Source organism: Lampetra fluviatilis, chromosome 65 (assembly GCF_964198595.1).
Source record: "Lampetra fluviatilis chromosome 65, kcLamFluv1.1, whole genome shotgun sequence".
Classification (NCBI taxonomy): Eukaryota; Metazoa; Chordata; class Hyperoartia; order Petromyzontiformes; family Petromyzontidae; genus Lampetra; species Lampetra fluviatilis.
Window position 1 is genome coordinate 5,419,682 of NC_136339.1, and position 18,420 is coordinate 5,438,101.

At 56.5% G+C, this 18,420-nt stretch overlaps 1 protein-coding gene and 1 long non-coding RNA gene across 2 annotated transcripts in view; both read right to left on the reverse strand.

The window, feature by feature from the left end:
* TMPRSS15 (transmembrane serine protease 15) overlaps window positions 1–3,468 on the reverse strand; it is a 55,998-nt gene extending 52,530 nt beyond the window's left edge. The window contains exons 1-4 of the mRNA XM_078882432.1: window positions 3,465–3,468; window positions 2,515–2,625; window positions 1,600–1,708; window positions 385–494 (exon numbers count right to left, since the gene is read on the reverse strand). Coding sequence (XP_078738558.1) covers window positions 385–397 — 13 coding nt within the window. The 5' untranslated portion in view covers window positions 398–494; window positions 1,600–1,708; window positions 2,515–2,625; window positions 3,465–3,468. The remainder of the gene's footprint in view (window positions 1–384; window positions 495–1,599; window positions 1,709–2,514; window positions 2,626–3,464) is intronic.
* A 693-nt stretch (window positions 3,469–4,161) lies between these two features.
* Window positions 4,162–6,638, reverse strand: LOC144952060 (uncharacterized). Its single transcript, XR_013640568.1, has 3 exons — window positions 6,623–6,638; window positions 5,333–5,432; window positions 4,162–4,224 (listed from the first exon to the last, which is right to left on the reverse strand). It is a non-coding gene; the product is annotated as an uncharacterized LOC144952060 (long non-coding RNA).
* Window positions 6,639–18,420: the final 11,782 nt, after the last annotated feature.

Here is an 18,420-nt window from a genome sequence, read left to right on the forward strand (position 1 = left end):
ATCGCCAGCACCACCACCGTCACCACCACCATCACCACCACCGTCACCACCACCGTCACCACCGTCACCACCGCCACCATCACCACCGCCACGACCACCACCATCACCACCACCGCCACGACCACCACCACCACCATCACCACCACCGCCACCACCACCACCATCACCACCACCACCACCACCATCACCACCACCATCACCACCACCACCATCATCACCACCGTCACCACCACCACCGTCACCACCGTCACCATCACCACCATCACCACCGTCACCACCACAACCATAACCACCACCACCGCCACCACCGCCACCACCGCCACCATCACCACCAGCACCGCCACCATCACCACCAGCACCACCACCACCACCACGGCCACTCACCTCTCAGCAGCATGTCCTCTCCGAGTCCGCTGTAGATGCGCAGGAAGTCGTAGTTGAACTCCACGCTGAAGGCGGAGAACGTGAAGTCGATGGCGTGACCCTGGGGGACCCTGGGACGTGGCGGTGAGGGACACGGTGAGAGACACGTGACATGGTGAGTGACACGGTGAGTGACACGGAGAGAGACGGTGAGTGACACGGTGAGAGACACGGTGACACGGTGAGTGACACGGTGAGAGACACGGTGACATGGTGAGAGACACGGTGAGAGACACAGAGAGACATGGTGAAAGACACAGTGAGAGACACAGTGAGAGACACAGTGAGAGACACGGTGAGAGACACGGTGACATTGTGAGAGACACAGTGAGAGACACGTGATACGGTGAGAGACACGAAGAGAGACACGGTGAGTGACACGGAGAGAGACACGGTGACATGGTGAGAGACACGGTGAGAGACACAGAGAGACATGGTGAGAGACACGGTGACATGGTGAGAGACACGGTGAGAGACACAGAGAGACATGGTGAGAGACACGGTGACATGGTGAGAGACACAGTGAGAGACACAGTGAGAGACACGGTGAGAGACACGGTGACATGGTGAGAGACACAGTGAGAGACACGGTGAGAGACACGGTGAGAGACACGGTGGGAGACACGGTGGGAGACACGGTGACATGGTGAGAGACACGGTGAGAGACACGGTGACATGGTGAGAGACACCGTGAGAGACAAGGTGAGAGACACGGAGAGAGACACAGTGAGAGACACGGGGAGAGACACGGTGACATGGTGAGAGACACGGTGACATGGAGAGAGACATGGTGGGAGACACGGTGAGAGACACGGTGGGAGACACGGTGAGAGACACGGTGGGAGACACGGCGAGTGATACAGTGAGAGACACGGAGAGAGAAATGGTGAGAGACATGGTGAGAGACACGGTGAGAGACACGGTGAGAGACACGGGGAGAGACACGGTGAGAGACACGGTGAGAGACACGGTGAGAGACACGGTGAGAGACACGGAAAGAGACACGGAAAGAGACACGGTAAGACACGGTGAGACACGGTGAGACACGGGGAGAGACGGGGAGAGACGCGGTGAGAGACACGACGAGTGACACGGTGAGTGACACGGTGAGAGACACCGACGGCATGGACACCGACGTTAATTATGATGACGATGACGACGACGATGGCGACTCACTGAATGATCCAGCGGCAGTTCGTGTTGTCCTCGTAGTTCTGGGGGTAGTTGATGGAGTGGAACTCTCCCGACGTCTCCGTGAAGAGGAAATTGTCATCGCAGCCCGATGCTGTACGCACCGAAACCAGAATCAGAGGAATCGGGGAGTTGATATCTCATCGACTAAAGCCCACTCGCTCGCTCGCTCATCCACTCAGTCATCCACCCTCTCATCTCCACCACTCTCCCCACTCACACCCACTCACTCGCCCACTCAGTCATCCACCCTCTCATCTCCACCACTCTCCCCACTCGCCCACACACACACACTCACTCGCCCACTCACCAACCCACTCGCCGACTCTCCCACTCGCCCACGCTCACGCACACACAGTTACTCAACCACACACCACACACACTGGCCCACCCACTCTCCCACCCACCCACACACTCACTCACTCGCCCACTCAGTCATCCACCCTCTCATCTCCACCACTCTCCCCACTCGCCCACACACACACGCTCACTCAAACCCACTCACTCGCCCACTCACCAACCCACTCGCCCACTCTCCCACTCGCCCACTCTCCCACTCGCCCACACTCACACCCACACACTCACTCAACCACTCGCCCACTCACACCCACACACTGAACCATCAACACTCTCTCTGTGTGCCCATCTCTCTCTCTCTCTCTGTGTGCCCATCTCTCTCTCTGTGTGCCCATCCCATCTCTCTCCCTGTATCAATTTCTCTCTCTGTGTGCCCATCTCTCTCTCTCTCTGTGTCCATCTCTCTCTCCGCACCCATCTCTCTCTCTCTCTGTGTCCATCGCTCTCTCTCTTTCTCTGTGTGTCCATCTCTCTCTGTGTGCCCATCTCTCTCTCTCTCTCTCTGTGTGCCCATCTCTCTCTCCCCGCGCCGGCGTGTCTCACCGCAGTTGGCCTCGTCGGTCTTGTCGGCGCAGTTCTCCACGCCGTCGCAGATCGCGCGGCGACGCACGCACGTCACCGCGTCGCACGACAGCTCGCCGGCACCGCACGCCGCTGCGGAGGGGCGGGGGGGGCGGACGAGGGGGGGGGGGAGAGGGGGGGGGTAGAGAGGGGAGGGAGAGAGGGGAGGGAGAGAGGATGATGACGATAATGTCGATAATGATGACGATGATGTCGATGACGATGATGAAGACGACGATGACGATGGTGTCCATGATGATGATGTCGATGACGATGATGACGATGATGAAGACGACGATGATGATGACAACGATGACGACGAGGACGATGATGACGATGATCGTCGACATCGTCGTCGTCGTCATCGTCGGGAGGGGGAGGGGTGGAGGGAGGGAGGACAGAAGGAGGGAGGCAGGGAGGGAGGGCTAAGGGAGGGGGGCTGGCTAAGAGAAGGATGACGTTGGTGGTGGTGGCGAAGGTGGTGGCGGTGGTGGCGATGGCGGCGGCGGTGATGGTGGTGGTGGCGGTGGTGGTGGCGGCGGTGGTGGCGGCGGTGGTGGCGGCGGTGGTGGCGGTGACGGTGGAGGTGGTGGTGGCGATGGTGGCGGTGGTGATGGGGGCGGCGGTGGTGGTGGTGGTGACGGTGGTGGTGGTGGTGGCGGTGGTGGTGGGGGCGGCGGTGGTGGTGGTGGTGTTGGTGGTGGTGGGGGCGGTGGTGGTGGGGGCGGTGGTGACGGTGGTGGTGACGGTGGTGGTGGTGACGGTGGTGGTGGTGGCGGCGGCGGTGACGGCGATGGTAGTGATGGTGGTGGCAATGATGGTGGCGGCAGTGGTGGTGGTGGCGGTGGTGACGGCGGCGGTGGCGATGGTGGTGGCGGCGGTGATGGCGGTAGTGGTGGTGGTGGCGGTAGTGGTGGTGGTGACGGTGGTACCCTGCGATTGGATGGACTCGATCCAGGAGGAGAAGGAGGTGACGCGTGCGAAGACGTCGTAGTTGATGGAGCAGCGCCCCTCCGAGTCGACCAAGCCCCAGCTGGTGATGCCGGCCAGGTACCAGCGCCCGTCGAAGCGCTGGCACACCAGCGGTCCGCCGCTGTCTCCCTGCGCCCAGGACAGAGAGACGGCTCCATCCCTCGGGCGGGAGGGCGGGCGAGCGTGTGGCCGGGTGGGCGAGCGGGCGAGCGGGCAAGTGAGTGGCCGAGTGGGCAAGCAGGCGAGTGGGTGAATGAGTGGGCAAGTGAGCGGGTGGGTGACCAATTGAGTGGGTGGTTGAGTGATAGGGTGAGCAAGTGGGTGGCCGAGTGGGTGAATGAGGGGGAGATTGAATGGGTGAGTGACCAATTGAGTGGGTGTTTGAGTGACAGGGTGAGTGAGCGAGCGGGTGGCCGAGTGGGCAAGCGAGTGGGTGAATCAGGGGCGATTGAGTGGGTGGGTGGGCGAGCGAGTGAGTGAGCAAGCGGTTGATCAATCAAGCGAGCGGACGAGCGAGCGAGCGGGCGAGCGAGTGGCCGAGCGGGTGAGCGAGCGGGTGAGCGAGCGAGTGGGTACTCACGGAGCACACGCCGGCGTGCCCGGCCTTGTAGGCGGCGCAGATCATCCTGGGCGACACCTTTCCCACGTGGATCGACTCGTTGCACAGCTGCTGGTTCATGATGGGGATGCGCAGCTCCTGCAGAACGCTGGGCAGTGCGCCTGCAGCACACGCACACATCAGGGGCGGTCCACTCACTCGCTCCGTTGCAGCGACTGCACGGGTAGTAGCAGCGGTGTGGGTATTGTCTGGGTGACCGGCAAGCCTCGCTGCTGCGTCCATGCATGCCACGCCACTACCGCCTCCACCGCTACCACTACTGAAACCACCGCCACCCAACGCCGCCACCGCCAACACCACCACCGCCACCAATTCCAACACTACCAAGACAACCACCGCCACCACCGCCACCACAACCACCGCCACAGCCACCACAGCCACCACCGCCACAGCCACCACAACCACCGCCACCACCACCACAGCCATCGCAACCACCGCCACCGCAACCACCGCCACCGCCACCACCACAACCACCACCACCACAGCCACCGCCACCACAACCACCGCCACCACCACAGCCACAGCCACCGCCACCACAACCACAACTACCGCCACCACAACCACAACTACCGCCACCACAACCACCGCAACCACCACAACCACCACCACCACAGCCACCGCCACCACAACCACCGCCACCACCACCACAGCCACCGCCACCACAACCACAACTACCGCCACCACAACCACAACTACCGCCACCACAACCACCGCAACCACCACAACCACCACCACCGCCACCAACCTACCGGCGCCGTCCTTGCCCCAGCCGGAGGTGAAGCACAGCCACCACCACCACAACAACCACCACAACCACCACAACTACAACCACCACCACCACAACCGCCACCACCACCAACCTACCGGCGCCGTCCTTGCCCCAGCCGGAGGTGAAGCACAGCCACCACCACCACCACAACCACCACCACAACTACAACCACCACCACAACCACCACCACCACAACCGCCACCACCACCAACCTACCGGCGCCGTCCTTGCCCCAGCCGGAGGTGAAGCACAGCCACCACCACCACCACAACCACCACCACAACTACAACCACCACCACAACCACCACAACCGCCACCACCACCAACCTACCGGCGCCGTCCTTGCCCCAGCCGGAGGTGAAGCACAGCCACCACCACAACCACCGCCACAACCACCACCACAACCACCACCACAACCACCGCCACAACCACCAACCTACCGGCGCCGTCCCTGCCCCAGCCGGAGGTGAAGCACAGCTCGCCGTCGTTGAAGACCAAGTCGCCCGAGGGGACGCACGCCGGCCCCACCAGACCCGAGGCCTTCACCGGCACACGGCACACAGGCAAAGGTCACCGGGGTAGCCTTCACCGGCACACGGCACACAGGCAAAGGTCCCCCAGGTAGCCTTCACCGGCACACGGCACACAGGCAAAGGTCACCCGGGTAGCAGAGGTCGCAAACGCGTTTTGATTCCTTACCCGTACCCGTACCCGGCCGGGTACGGGTATGAGGAGTGAGACTCTAGAGTTGCATAGAGACCCATAGACTCGCACAGAGACCCATAGATTTACATGGAGACTCCAGAGTTGCATAGAGACCCATAGACTAGCACAGAGACCCATAGATTTACATAGAGACCCATAGGCTCGCACAGAGACACATAGATTTACATAGAGACTCTAGATTTACATAGAGACCCATAGACTAGCATAGAGACCCATAGATTTACTAGAGACCCATAGACTCGCACAGAGACCCGTACATTTACATAGAGATTCTAGAGTTGCATAGAAGGAGAGGTGTGAGTGGCGATGAAAGGGGCGGTCGACGTGGGGGGCGGTGAAGATGGGGGGGGGGGGGGGTGGAGATTGGGGGGGGGGGTGGTGGTGGGGGGTGGTGGAGATGGAGGCGAAGGCCGAGACGCGACAGATGATGCCGTCAGTCACAGCGACGAACGAGCGAGCGAGTGAGTGGGTGGGTGAGTGAGTGAGCGAGTGACTGAGTGAGTGAGCACGTGAGTGAGTGAGTGAGTCAGCGAGTGGACTGAGTGAGCGCGTGAGTGAGTGAGCGCGTGAGTGAGTGAGTGAGCGAGTGGACTGAGTGAGTGAGCGTGAGTGAGCGAGGGAGTGAGCGCGTGAGCGCGTGAGCGAGTGAGTGAGTGACTGAGTGAGCAAGTGACTGAGTGAGTGAGCGCGTGAGTGAGTGAGTGAGCGTGAGTGAGTGAGTGAGCGCGTGAGTGAGTGAGTGAGTGAGCGCGTGAGTGAGCGAGTGAGCGAGTGAGTGAGTGAGGAAGCGATAGAAGTGGAGGGTGGGTGGATGAGCGAGTGACTGAGTGAGTGAGCGCGTGAGTGAGTGAGTGAGGAAGCGATAGAAGTGGAGGGTGGGTGGGTGAGCGAGTGACTGAGTGAGTGAGCGCGTGAGCGAGTGAGCGAGTGAGGGAAGCGATAGAAGTGGAGGGAGGGTGGGTGGGTGTCAGCTGGTGGCAGCGGTGGGTCCCTGCGTCGCTGACCGTGACACTGCCCTCGAGGGGGCTGGCGAGGCGCACGAGGCCCACGTCGTAGTCCACGGCCGTGGCGCTGCACGCGGCTTCCCCGTAGCACGGGTGGGGCAGCAGGGCGCGCACCGACCGCACCACGGCGCCCGCCGGGATGCTGCCTGCCACAGTGGCCAGCGAGCCCAGCACCACCTGCAGGGAGTTGGGGTCACTGAGGGGAGGGAGAGGGGAGGGAGGGGGGGAGGGAGGGGGGGAGTGAGGGAGAGAGGGGGGAAGGGAGGGGGGAAGGGAGGGGGGGGCGGGGGAAGGTAGAGAAGTTATTCATGGTGAGGGGGTCCTTCACGCATCGAACTGGGACCCCGGAGCGTCAAGGGCATTGCGGGCCCTTGACGACGAGGAGGACGAGCGAGAGAGTGAGCGAGAGAGAGAGCGAGAGGGCGGGCGAGAGGGCGGGCGAGAGGGCGGGCGAGCGAGAGGGCGAGAGAGCGGGCGAGAGGGCAAGCGAGTGGGCGAGAGAGCGAGCGAGCGAGCGAGAGAGCGAGCGAGAGAGCGAGAGAGCGAGCGAGAGGGCGAGCGAGAGGGCGGGCGAGAGGGCGGGCGAGAGCGCGGGCGAGCGAGAGGGCGAGCGAGAGGGCGAGAGGGCGGGTGAGAGGGCGAGAGAGCGAGCGAGAGGGCGAGCGAGCGGGCGGGCGGGCGAGCGAGCGAGAGAGAGAGAGAGCGAGCGAGAGAGTGAGCGAGAGGTGGGTGTTTACATAAAGCTAAGTTATTATTTCAAAAAAAATTACGAAATGATGAACGAAGCAAAGTGCCGACTACACCGAGCATCTTCTTGTTTCCACTGATCGTAAAAAACAAAGGACGACTCACGTGTTGACGATGCAGTGAGCGGCCGTGACCAGCCACTCGTTGTTGATGAGCGAGGCGCCGCACCGATGCCTCTGTGCCACGGAGAGCGACGCCATCCAGGGCCAGCTGCCCGCCTTGGCCGGCTCTCCGTCTGGGTCGCGCACACGCAGAGCGGAGCGCAGCGAGCGAGCGTGAGTGAGCGAGCGAGCGTGAGTGAGCGTGAGTGAGTGAGCAGGCGAGGATGAGTGTTAGTAAGGGAGAGAGTGAGACTGGGTGAGTGAGCGGAGCGTGAGCGAGCGAATGAGCGTGATTGAGCAGGCGAGTGTGAGTGTTAGCGAGGGAGAGAGTGAGTCTGAGTGAGTGAGCGAGTGAGTGACTATGAGTGACTATGAATGAGTGAGTGAGTCTGAGTGAGCGAGCGGGTGAATGACTATGAGTAAGTGAGTGCCACTCACTGACGATGCGACCCACTGGCTGCAGGCCACACTCATTGGGCTCGCACGCCACAAAGATGAGTGAGTGAGTGAGTCTAAGTGAGTGAGTCTGAGTGAGTGAGTCTGAGTGAGTGAGTTTGAGTGAGTGAGTGAGTGAGTATGAGTGAGTGAGTATGAGTGAGTGAGTATGAGTGAGTGAGTCTGAGCGAGTGAGCGTGAGTGAGTGAGTCTGAGTGAGTATGAGTGAGTGAGTATGAGTGAGTGAGTCTGAGCGAGTGAGCGTGAGTGAGTGAGTCTGAGTGAGTCTGAGTGAGTGATCATGAGTGAGTGAGTCTGAGCGAGTGAGCGAGTGACTGACTATGAGTGACTATGAGTGAGTGACTATGAGTGAGTGCCACTCACTGACGATGCGACCCGCTGGCGGCAGGGCAGGCTGCAGGCCACACTCATTGGGCTCGCACGCCACGAAGATCAGCCTCTCGCTCGGACACTTGGTGGTCACCGCACCGATGGCGCTCTGCCGACGAGAAATCCGCCCGCGCGGCGTTCGGGGCAGTTACGAAAACTGATTTTTTTTTGCTCGACACGGGAGGAGGAGGAAGCCTTGTGGGTCTTACGCTCTCGAACACACAACCGGTTTGTGCTGAACACGTACTGTGTACGGGACACAACATTTGATAATTGGTCGTGTCGGGTGGTGTCGGGTTTAACGACACATTTATATATTTACGCGATTATCGTGTTCATATGTATGTTGAACTTCTTTTGCACCATACGCAGCCACCCGTGCGTGGGTCTATGGGTTTCTGTGGGTCTGGGTGTCTGTGGATCTCTTTGTCTGGATGCTGAAACTTCTTTCACACGGTACGTTGTCAACCATGCTATGGGTGTGTCTGTGGGTTTATGGGTCTCTGTGGGTTTCGATGGGTTTCTGTGGGTCTGGGTGTCTGTGGATCTCTATGTATGGATGTTGAAACTTCTTTCACACGGTACGTAGCCAAACCATGCTATGGATGTCTCTGTGAGTCTATGGGTCTCTGTAGGTCTGGGTGTCTGTGGGTCTCTGTGGGTCTGGGTATCTGTGGATCTCTATGTCTGGATGTTGAACTTCTTTTACACGGTACGTTGCCAACCATGCTATGGGTGTCTCTGTGAGTCTATGGGTCTCTGTGGGTCTCTATGGGTCTCTGTGGTTAATGCAAACAGGATTCCTTCAAAAAAGGATTATGTTTGGTGGTTTAACATCTAAACACAACTGTTTTACTATGGGCAGACAGGGTTAAACCCATTGTTATCTTTTGATGCCGGCAAAGAAAGGTCCCACATTTTAAACAATTCGTATTTGACCAGGTAAGGCCCTACCACACTGAGCTGTCCAGCTATTTTGTCAAAAGCGAGCCAACTATCGCAAACGATAGTTCGACTAAGTGGGATAATCATCATCGCGTGGACATTTATCGCAGCCATGAACCCATGCAAACAAAGACGCCCTGATAACAATGCGTAAGCTTTGTCCTTGAAACTGATTGGGGCTCCACACGGCGAACGGCACAAAGAACAACGCAAATAGCATCTTGATACTGGCACACACAAAAAATGGGTCCCATACAGCAAGGCCGTAGCCATGGAGTCAACATTGGGGGGGAGCAAATCTTCCTGGGGGTCCCCCACCCCCCCCCCAGAAAAAAAAATCTCAATTTGAAAACTAATTTCCTGCCATTTCCTGCCTAAAATACTAAAAAAATTCACTAACACATGGGATGGACTTTTTAATAATGTTTTACATTAATGTTGTTCACCTGAGGACGGCTGCTTGCGTTGTGGCCGAAACGTCGTGAGAATTTCATTTTATTATGTTTATTTTATTGTATTATTTCCCTTCTACGTGACTTTACCGAAAGAACCAAGAAGATGAATCCCTGCAGTCACGAAAGCTTTAAATCGAAATTTAATCTAAGTTGTCTTGTAGTTTTTTTTCTTCTAGATTTGAAGTTTTCGTGACTGCAAGGGTCCATACTCTTTGTTTTGTTCGGTAAAATCACGACGTTTCGGAAGCTTGTGTTGCCTCCAAAACGTCGTAATTTTTTTTTTTTTTACCTACGTGACTTTACCAAAAGAACCAAGAATATAATGTCTAAAGTGTATTCTATTACATTGCTCTGTTTTTTCCTTTTTTACCTTTTCTTGTTTCATTGTATGTAATGGCAGAGATTCGGGATTAATCAACTACAACCATAACCATAGTAGATAGCTTGCGTACATTACGCATCAAATACAACGGGGCGTCGAACTCCGTCTTCTTCCACGCTTTTGTCCCACTCGTGTGAAGGTGTTCCGCTGTTCTTGCCAGCTTCTCCATGCTGCCCTGTCCTGCGCTATTCTTTCTTTCCGCTCCTAGGGCCACCGTGGGCCGATTGCACTACATCGCCCCCCCCCCCCCCACCTCTCCTTCCTACGCCTTCTTCCACGCTTTTGTCCCACTCGTGTGAAGGTGTTCCGCTGTTCTTGCCAGCTTCTCCACGCTGCCCTGTCCTGCGCTATTCTTTCTTTCCGCTCCTAGGGCCACCGTGGGCCGATTGCACTACATCGCCCCCCCCCCCCCACCTCTCCTTCCTCCGCCTTCTTCCACGCTTTTGTCCCACTCATGTGGAGGTGTTCCGCTGTTCTTGCGAAACTTCTCCATGCTGCCCCGTCCTGCGCCATTCTTTCTTCCCGCTCCTAGGGCCACCGTGGACCGATCGCACTACATCGCCCCCCCCCCCCCTCACCTCTCCTTCCTCCGCCTTCTTCCACGCTTTTGTCCCACTCGTGTGGAGGTGTTCCGCTGTTTTTGCCAGTTTCTCCACGCTGCCCTGTCCTGCGCCATTCTTTCTTTCCGCTCCTAGGGCCACCGTGGACTGATCGCACTACATCGCCCCCCCCCCCCACCTCTCCTTCCTCTGCCTTCTTCCACGCTTTTGTCCCACTCGTGTGGAGGTGTTCCACTGTTCTTGCGAACCTTCTCTACGCTGCCCTGTCCTGCGCCATCTCTCTTTCCGCTCCTAGGGCCACCGTGGACCGATCGCACTACATCGCCCCCCCCCTCCCAACCTCTCCTTCGGCCTTCCTTCTCCATCTCTTTCCTTACCACTAGCGTCACTCGCCCACCTTCTGACCCACGTTGTTGTCTTGATGTCTCTCCACACGACCGAACCACACCCACACAGCCTTTTCTCTCCATGGTTTACGATCAGAGGCAACGAGAAGATGCTCGGTGTAGTCGGCACTTTGCTTCGTTCATTATTTCGGGTTTTTTCCCCCCAATGCTTTGCTTTATGTACCCCCCACCCACCCCCTTTTTTTAAATGAAAGATTTCACGCTCTGATATCCTCGTTGTTACCCCTTCCCTCTCTCTTTCTACCCCTCTATCTCGGAACCCCCTCTCTCTCTGCCCCCCCCCCCCTCTCTCTCTCTACCCCCTTTCTCTACCCCCTCTCTCCCTACTCTATTCTATGCTCCCCCCTTGTTTTCTATATAATTTTTGTAATGCTTTTTTCTCCCTCTCTCTGGTCTTCTCTGCGATTTCTACCACCTTGAGTCGTTCCTTTCCTTCAATTTTTGACGATTCCCCCCCCCCCCCACTTCGTCACACGACGTCACAAAAAGTCAGACCTCCCCTCAAATATGACGTCACAAAGCTCTGCCCCCCCCCTCCCAAAAAATAAAACATGCTTCAAATCGCTTTAAACTATTGTCATTGTAGTGCGTATTTAATGTCCCACTGCACTCTGATGTTGTAGGAAAAAACATTTATCAAAAAGTCTATTTAATTAAGTAGAACGTGTTGTCTATATTGATTTAAATCTGCGCATTTTGATGCGATGTCACATTTCTCACCCCCCCCCCAACCCCTTCCTCGTCACACATCGTCACAAATGTCTGACCCCCCTCCCCCCAAATGTCTGCTGCACCGTCCACGCGTCACCTGGAGGTAGTCGACGGGTTTGTCCGGCGCGTTGATAACGAGAGCGAAGCTCGTGTAGGCGTAGTCGGAGGCCAGCACCGACGTCGCGTACTTCGGGGGCCTGTGGCACGGCACGGCACGGCACGCGAGTGGAAAACCGCGTCGGCGATAACCGCGCCGGTGATAACCGCGCCGGCTAGCGGCGGACGCTCGCAAGGCCAGTGGGCCCCTGCTTCAGAGCGCGTTAATTGGGGGGGGGGGGGGGGGGGCTGCAGCGGTGACACTTTGCGGCCTGGCAAGGAGGGTAAAGCATCGTCATTGTCGTCGTCTTTCGATTTAAAGCTTTCGTGACTGCAGGGATTCATCTTCTTGGTTCTTTCGGTAAAGTCACGTAGAAGGGAAGTAATAAAATAATAAAAATAAAACATAATAAAACAATTCGCACGACGTTTCGGCCACAATGCAAGCAGCCGTCCTCAGGTGAAAACCAGGTCTGTCGAGGCGACAGCGTCTGAATGAAACAGCACACGTGCTTGGAGCATATATATAAGCTGGATTGGAAGGGGGGAAAAGAGCGCCTTGACAAAAGAATATGCATATCAAGAGGCATTTAGCATATTTATGGGAAATGCACGGACATGAGTAGTGCTAATCACATACCTGCATTTCCCATCAATATGCTAAATGCCTCTTGATATGCATATTCTTTTGTCAAGGCGCTCTTTTCCCCCCTTCCAACCCAGCTTATATATATGCTCCAAGCACGTGTGCTGTTTCATTCAGACGCTGTCGCCTCGACAGACCTGGTTTTCACCTCAGGACGGCTACTTGCGTTGTGGCCGAAACGTCATGAGAATTGTATTTTCTTATGTTTTATTTGTATTATTTTATTACTTCCCTTCTACGTGACTTTACCAAAAGAACCAAGAAGGTTGTCGTCGTCGTGAATTCCGGTTATCATCCTCGAAGCGGCGGCGGCTTGTGGCTGGCCGTCAAACAAAGGCGGTGGTCACCGCATCATCCACAAATAATAGGGGAGCAGTGGCGCAGCGGTTAGCGCACAGCCACGCGACGAGTTCGATTCCCGCTCACGGCCACCAACACCGCCGGCGACGATTCATCATCCGAACTGGTCCCTGGGCCTCTCCCCTAGGTCGGCTCGGCCTCAAACCGAGTGCCCCAAGTGCAGCGGGACTCGAAATTCAATAAATCTCGGAGCAAACTTGGCAAAGCAGTTGCGGGTAACGACATCATCATCAATAGCCAGCAGCTAACATCATCACACGCCTCGCCAAAGAGAAGCAGTTCCAGCCCATCGCGTCAGGGGTGAGCGAATTAAATGTTTGACCAAATATAACAACGGGCTGATTTTTAAGTTGATCATTTTGTATGGCCCCGCGAATGATGTTATATAAACATCCAAATTGCCCTTGGCAGAACAAAGGTTCTCCGCTCCTGTTATATGGGATGGGGGGAGGGGCACCTTTGCCTTTGGGGCCGTCCATAAATGACGTCACGCGATTTTTGACGATTTTTTACTCCCCCCCCCCCATTCGTCACACGACGTCACAAAGTCAGCACCTCCCTCAACTATGACGTCACAAAGCTCTGCCCCCCCCCCCCCCTCCCAAAAAAAATGTGGCGCTGCACTCTGATGTTGTAGGAGAAAACATTTTGATGTGACGTCACATTTCTCAACCCCCCCCCCCCTCGTCACACATCGTCACAAATGTCTGACCCCCCCCCCCCGCCCCCAGGTGCGTGACGTCATTTATGGGCGGCCCCTTTGTACTCACCCCTGGCTGACCTGGCGACACACGGCGACGGACAGGTGACCGTTCCAGTTGTCGGCGCAGGCCGCGTGGAACGACGCGGCCACGCTCACGTCCACCGTGCCGCTAGACAGCTGCAGGCTGCACACACAGACACACACACAGACACACACACAGACACACACACAGACACACACACACAGACACACGACACACACACAAAGACAAAGGGTCCCCCTCGTGTGAGGCAAGTGCCGTGAGAGTCTCCATGCACGTGACCCCCGTGAGAATCACCGTTGGCTACGTACGGCGCAGAAGAAGTTCAAACACCCGCGCCGCTCTCTCCGTGCGTGCTCCTGCACACGCGTCCCCCCCCCCCCCCACGTCTCCCCCCCACGTACCCCCTACACCCCCCCCCCCCCCACGTACCCCCTACACCCCCCCCCACGTACCCCCTACCCCCCCCCCACATACCCCCTCCCACATACCCCCCCCCCCCCACATACCCCCCCACCCCAGGTACCTGTGTGACTCCCCCAGTGCCAGGTGGACACAGCCCTGCTCGTCCTTCCCGTCGGCACAGTCGTCGTTGCCGTCGCAGACGCGGAACGAGGGCACGCACGAGCGGTCCCCGCACGTGAACAGCAGCGGGCAGAAGGCTGCAGGCGGCCAAACAAACAAACAAACACACGGAGAACAACAACAACAACAACAAGAACAACAAGAAAAACAATAAACCGATGACTTTGACATTCAGACGCTGTCTCTCCGACAGACGCTGTTCTTCACCTGAGGACGGCTGTTTGCGTTGTGGCCGAAACGTCGTGAGAATTGTATTTTATTATTTCTAGATTTGAAGCTTTCGTGACTTGCAAGGATTCATGCCCTTAGTGTTTTTCGGTAAAGTCACGCCGGTAAAAAAAATGAAATTAAAATTTATAAAATTAATAATAGAAATGTATTCTTTTATTTTTATTATCACTTTTATTAATTTTAATTTAATTTTTTTTACCTACGTGACTTTACCGAAAAAACTAAGAGTGTGTATTTTATAATGTTTTATTATTTTATTACTTTATTATTATTTCCCTTCTACGTGCCTTTACCGAAAGAACCAAGAAGAACTCTTCAGAGACCTTTGTTTTTTAACTCATTTTGGGCTACTAGCGGTTAGCAGCTTGTGGGCTTACCAACACCGTGACTGAGACAAATGCGGGGAAGAGGCGCTGACGGAAGTGGCAAATAACACTGGTCAACACACTTTTTCTGGCATAAAGTATTCCAACGGTTTTAAGGTAATTTTGGGGTGCCGATTCCAAATCAGTTTTCGTCTATCACATCAGGTTTTTGAGATATCAAATATTGCGTATTCAATAAAAACTGCGGAAGAAAAATATTCAATCAATGTGGATATCTACATCAAATGATATTATAAACACACTATCATGAAAATACAGCACCGTATTTTAACACTAAAGCAGCCACTGACTCGCAACAACTTTCGCGACTAGCAGGGATTCACATCCGATGGTTCTTTCGTGTGCCACGTGTGTCCGTGCGCGTACCGCAGTCCGTGGGCGTTTCGTCGGAGCCCTCTGAGCAGTCCACGTTCCCGTCGCAGAAGAGCTCCTCGTAGACACACGCCGTGCTGCTGTTGTGGCACTGCTTCTGGCCCAGCGAGCACACGTCTGCAGAGAGACACGCACAGAGGCAAAGGTTCCCCCGGTATAGCCTCGGCAGACTGGTGGGGCAAGTGCCTGGTTTTTGGTTTTTTTTCCGAATTCTTGTTATTTTTGCGTGCTGATCCCCTGATCATGATGACGATGATTGCACGTTCTAGATATGTTTCATGGAGATTTAAGCGTTGCGACCATTTGCGGGTTGTTAGCGAGCAACTGTTAAGGCTGTGAGGGCACACGACCAAAGACAAAGGTCCTCCGCATAGCCTTCAACGGACTGCTGGGGCAAGTGCTGTTAGCGAGTAGCAACACCCCCTATGAAGGACGGCACTGTGGCAACACGAGGTGGTGGGTGGGTGAGTGGGTGGGTGGGTGAGTGGGTGAGTCGGTGAGTGGGTGAGTGGGTGAGTGGGTCAGTAGGTAGGTGGGTGGGTGAGTGGGTGGGTGAGTGAGTGAGTGAGTGGGTGGGTGGGTGAGTGGGTGAGTGAGTGGGTGGGTGGCTGAGTGGGTGGGTGAGTTGGTGGATGGGTGGGTGAGTGGGTGGGTGAGTGAGTGAGTGAGTGGGTGGGTGGGTGAGTGAGTGGGTGGGTGAGTGAGTGGGTGGGTGAGTGGGTGAGTGGGTGGGTGGCTGAGTAGGTGGGTGAGTTGGTGGGTGGGTGGGTGGCCAGCAACCACACACGCCCTGGCCACCTTTGCTAGGCACGAATCCCAGGGGCAGGGCCTTGGCATTTGGTGACCCACGCTGCACTGATGAGTCCCAATTTAGAAGGATACCACTCCTGCAATTGCCCATCACTGCATCCGCTGCTTCGAGCAATTCAACATTTGCACCGGTCACCCGGGCACAACGGGACCACAATGCAGTTCTTCGGGAATCGGTGAGTGCATTGTTGTTGTTGTTGTTGTTTGTTGTTATTGTTGTTGTGGGATCGTGGCTCACCTGTCGGGGGTTCTTTGGTGGTTGTCGTTTTGCCTGCGAGCCGAGGGACACAAATAACCCAACGTCAATTCCGAAGCGCTGGCACAAAACAACAACAACAATAACAACAACAACAACCACAACAACAACCTGTCGCACTTCCCACGAGCGGGCATAGCCCACTAGGCTTGCGTGGCATCCTGACGCATGTCTGTGTGTGTGTCTGTGTGTGTCTGTGTGTGTGTGTCTGTGTGTGTGTCTGTGTATGTGTGTGTCTGTGTGTGTGTCTGTGTGTCTGTGTGTCTGTGTGTGTCTGTGAGTGTGTGTGTCTGTGTGTGTCTGTGTGTGTGTGTGTCTGTGTGTGTGTGCCTGTGAGAAGAAGAGGAGTTGGAGACGCTGCTGCTGAGACTGGAGCGTGCCACTAAGAGGTGGGGCCTTACCATCAGCCCCACCAAAACTAAGCACCTGCCTGGGTATTTTGTACCATCGGGCACTCCACCCCCACAACTCCCAATCGGTGATGGGGCAGTTGTGGAGAGAGTAGAGAGTTTCCCATACCTGGGCAGTGTGCTCATGACCGGCTCCAGTTTATCAGCAGAGGTCTCACTCCGAATCAGTCGAGCGGCAATATCTTTTCATCGGTTGCGTAACGCTGTGTGGAAGCTACCTGGTCTGTCGCTCCGCACAAAGCTTCAGGTCTTCTCGGCCACGGTCATTCCCTCCCTTCTCTATGCTTGCGAAACGTGGACCCCCCTAGTGGAGCATCTTCGCCGGTTGGAAACATTTAGGCTGGCCTGCCTACGATCCATCCTGGGTTTAACCAGGCTGGATTGTGTGAGGAGCTCACAAGTCCTTGAAAGATCTGGGCAAAGTCCCATCAGTGAGCTCCTCCGGCAGGCAAGGCTGCGTTGGCTGGGTCATGTAGCCCGCATGCCCAGCCACCGCATGCCTAAACAGCTTTTGTTCGGCCGGATCGAGGGGGCTAAACGGGCGCGGCACGGGCTAGAGAAGAGATGGAGTGATGTGGTACAGGAGGACGTGGAGCTGAGTGGACTTGCCGATGACTGGTACCAGCGGTGTCAAGATCGGCCTCAGTGGAGGAGGCTCGTGAAGGACGCTACTGGGCAGTTGGAGGCAGTCGCCCTCCAGCAACAACAGCGGAGGGCGGAGGAGCGACGCTCACAACAACGAGCGGAGCGCCGGGTGGCTAAAGCACAGCAAGTTGGCACAGTAGGGGGCACAGGTGGTGCATCAGCCAGTCATCTCGGTCATCTCGGTCAGTCGACCCGTGGCACCTGGGTCTGCCCCGTGACCTCCTGCCAGCGGGCGTTCGACACTTCACGTGGCCTCAAGGTGCACATGGCCTGGCACAAGCGTCGTGGTGACGTCACCGCCACTTAGTGGCGAATGCCGGTTGTTGTTGTTGTTGTGCCTGTGAGTGTGTGTCTGTGTGTGTCTATGTGTGTCTGTGAGTGTGTGTCTGTGTGTGTGTGTTTGTGTGTGTCTATGTGTATCTGTGTGTGTGTCTGTGTGTATGTATGTCTGTGTGTGTGTCTGTGTGTGTGTATGTGTGTGTCTGTGTGTGTGTGTGGTGTTGAGCTTCTTTCGCACACTACATAGTGAGTGAGTGAGTGGGTGAGTGGGTGGGTGAGTGAGTGGGCGAGTGGGTGGGTGGGCGAGTGGGTGGGTGGGTGGGCGAGTGGGTGGGTGGGTGAGTGGGTGGGTGAGTGGGTGGGTGGGTGGCTGAGTGGGTGGGTGAGTGGGTGGGTGAGTGGGTGGCTGAGTGGGTGGGTGAGTGGGTGGGTGAGTGGGTGGGTGAGTGAATGAATGGGTGAGTGGGTGAGTGGGTGGGTGAGTGAGTGAGTGGGTGGGTGGATGAGTGGGTGGGTGAGTGGGTGATTGGGTGGGTGAGTGAGTGAGTGGGTGAGTGGGTGGGTAAGTGGGTGAGTGGGTGGGTGAGTGGGTGAGTGGGTGAGTGAGTGGGTGAGTGGGTGAGTGGGTGGGTGGGTGGTGATGGGTGGGTGAGTGGGTGGTTGAGTGGGTGAGTGGGTGGGGGTGGGTGGGTGAGAGGGTGAGTGGGTGGGTGGGTGGGTGAGTTTGTTGGTATTTGGATCGTGACTCACCTGTCGAGGGTTCTTTGGGGGTTGTCGGTTTGCCTGCGAGCCGAGGGATACAAATAACCCAACGTCAATTCCGAAGCGCTGGCACAAAACAACAAC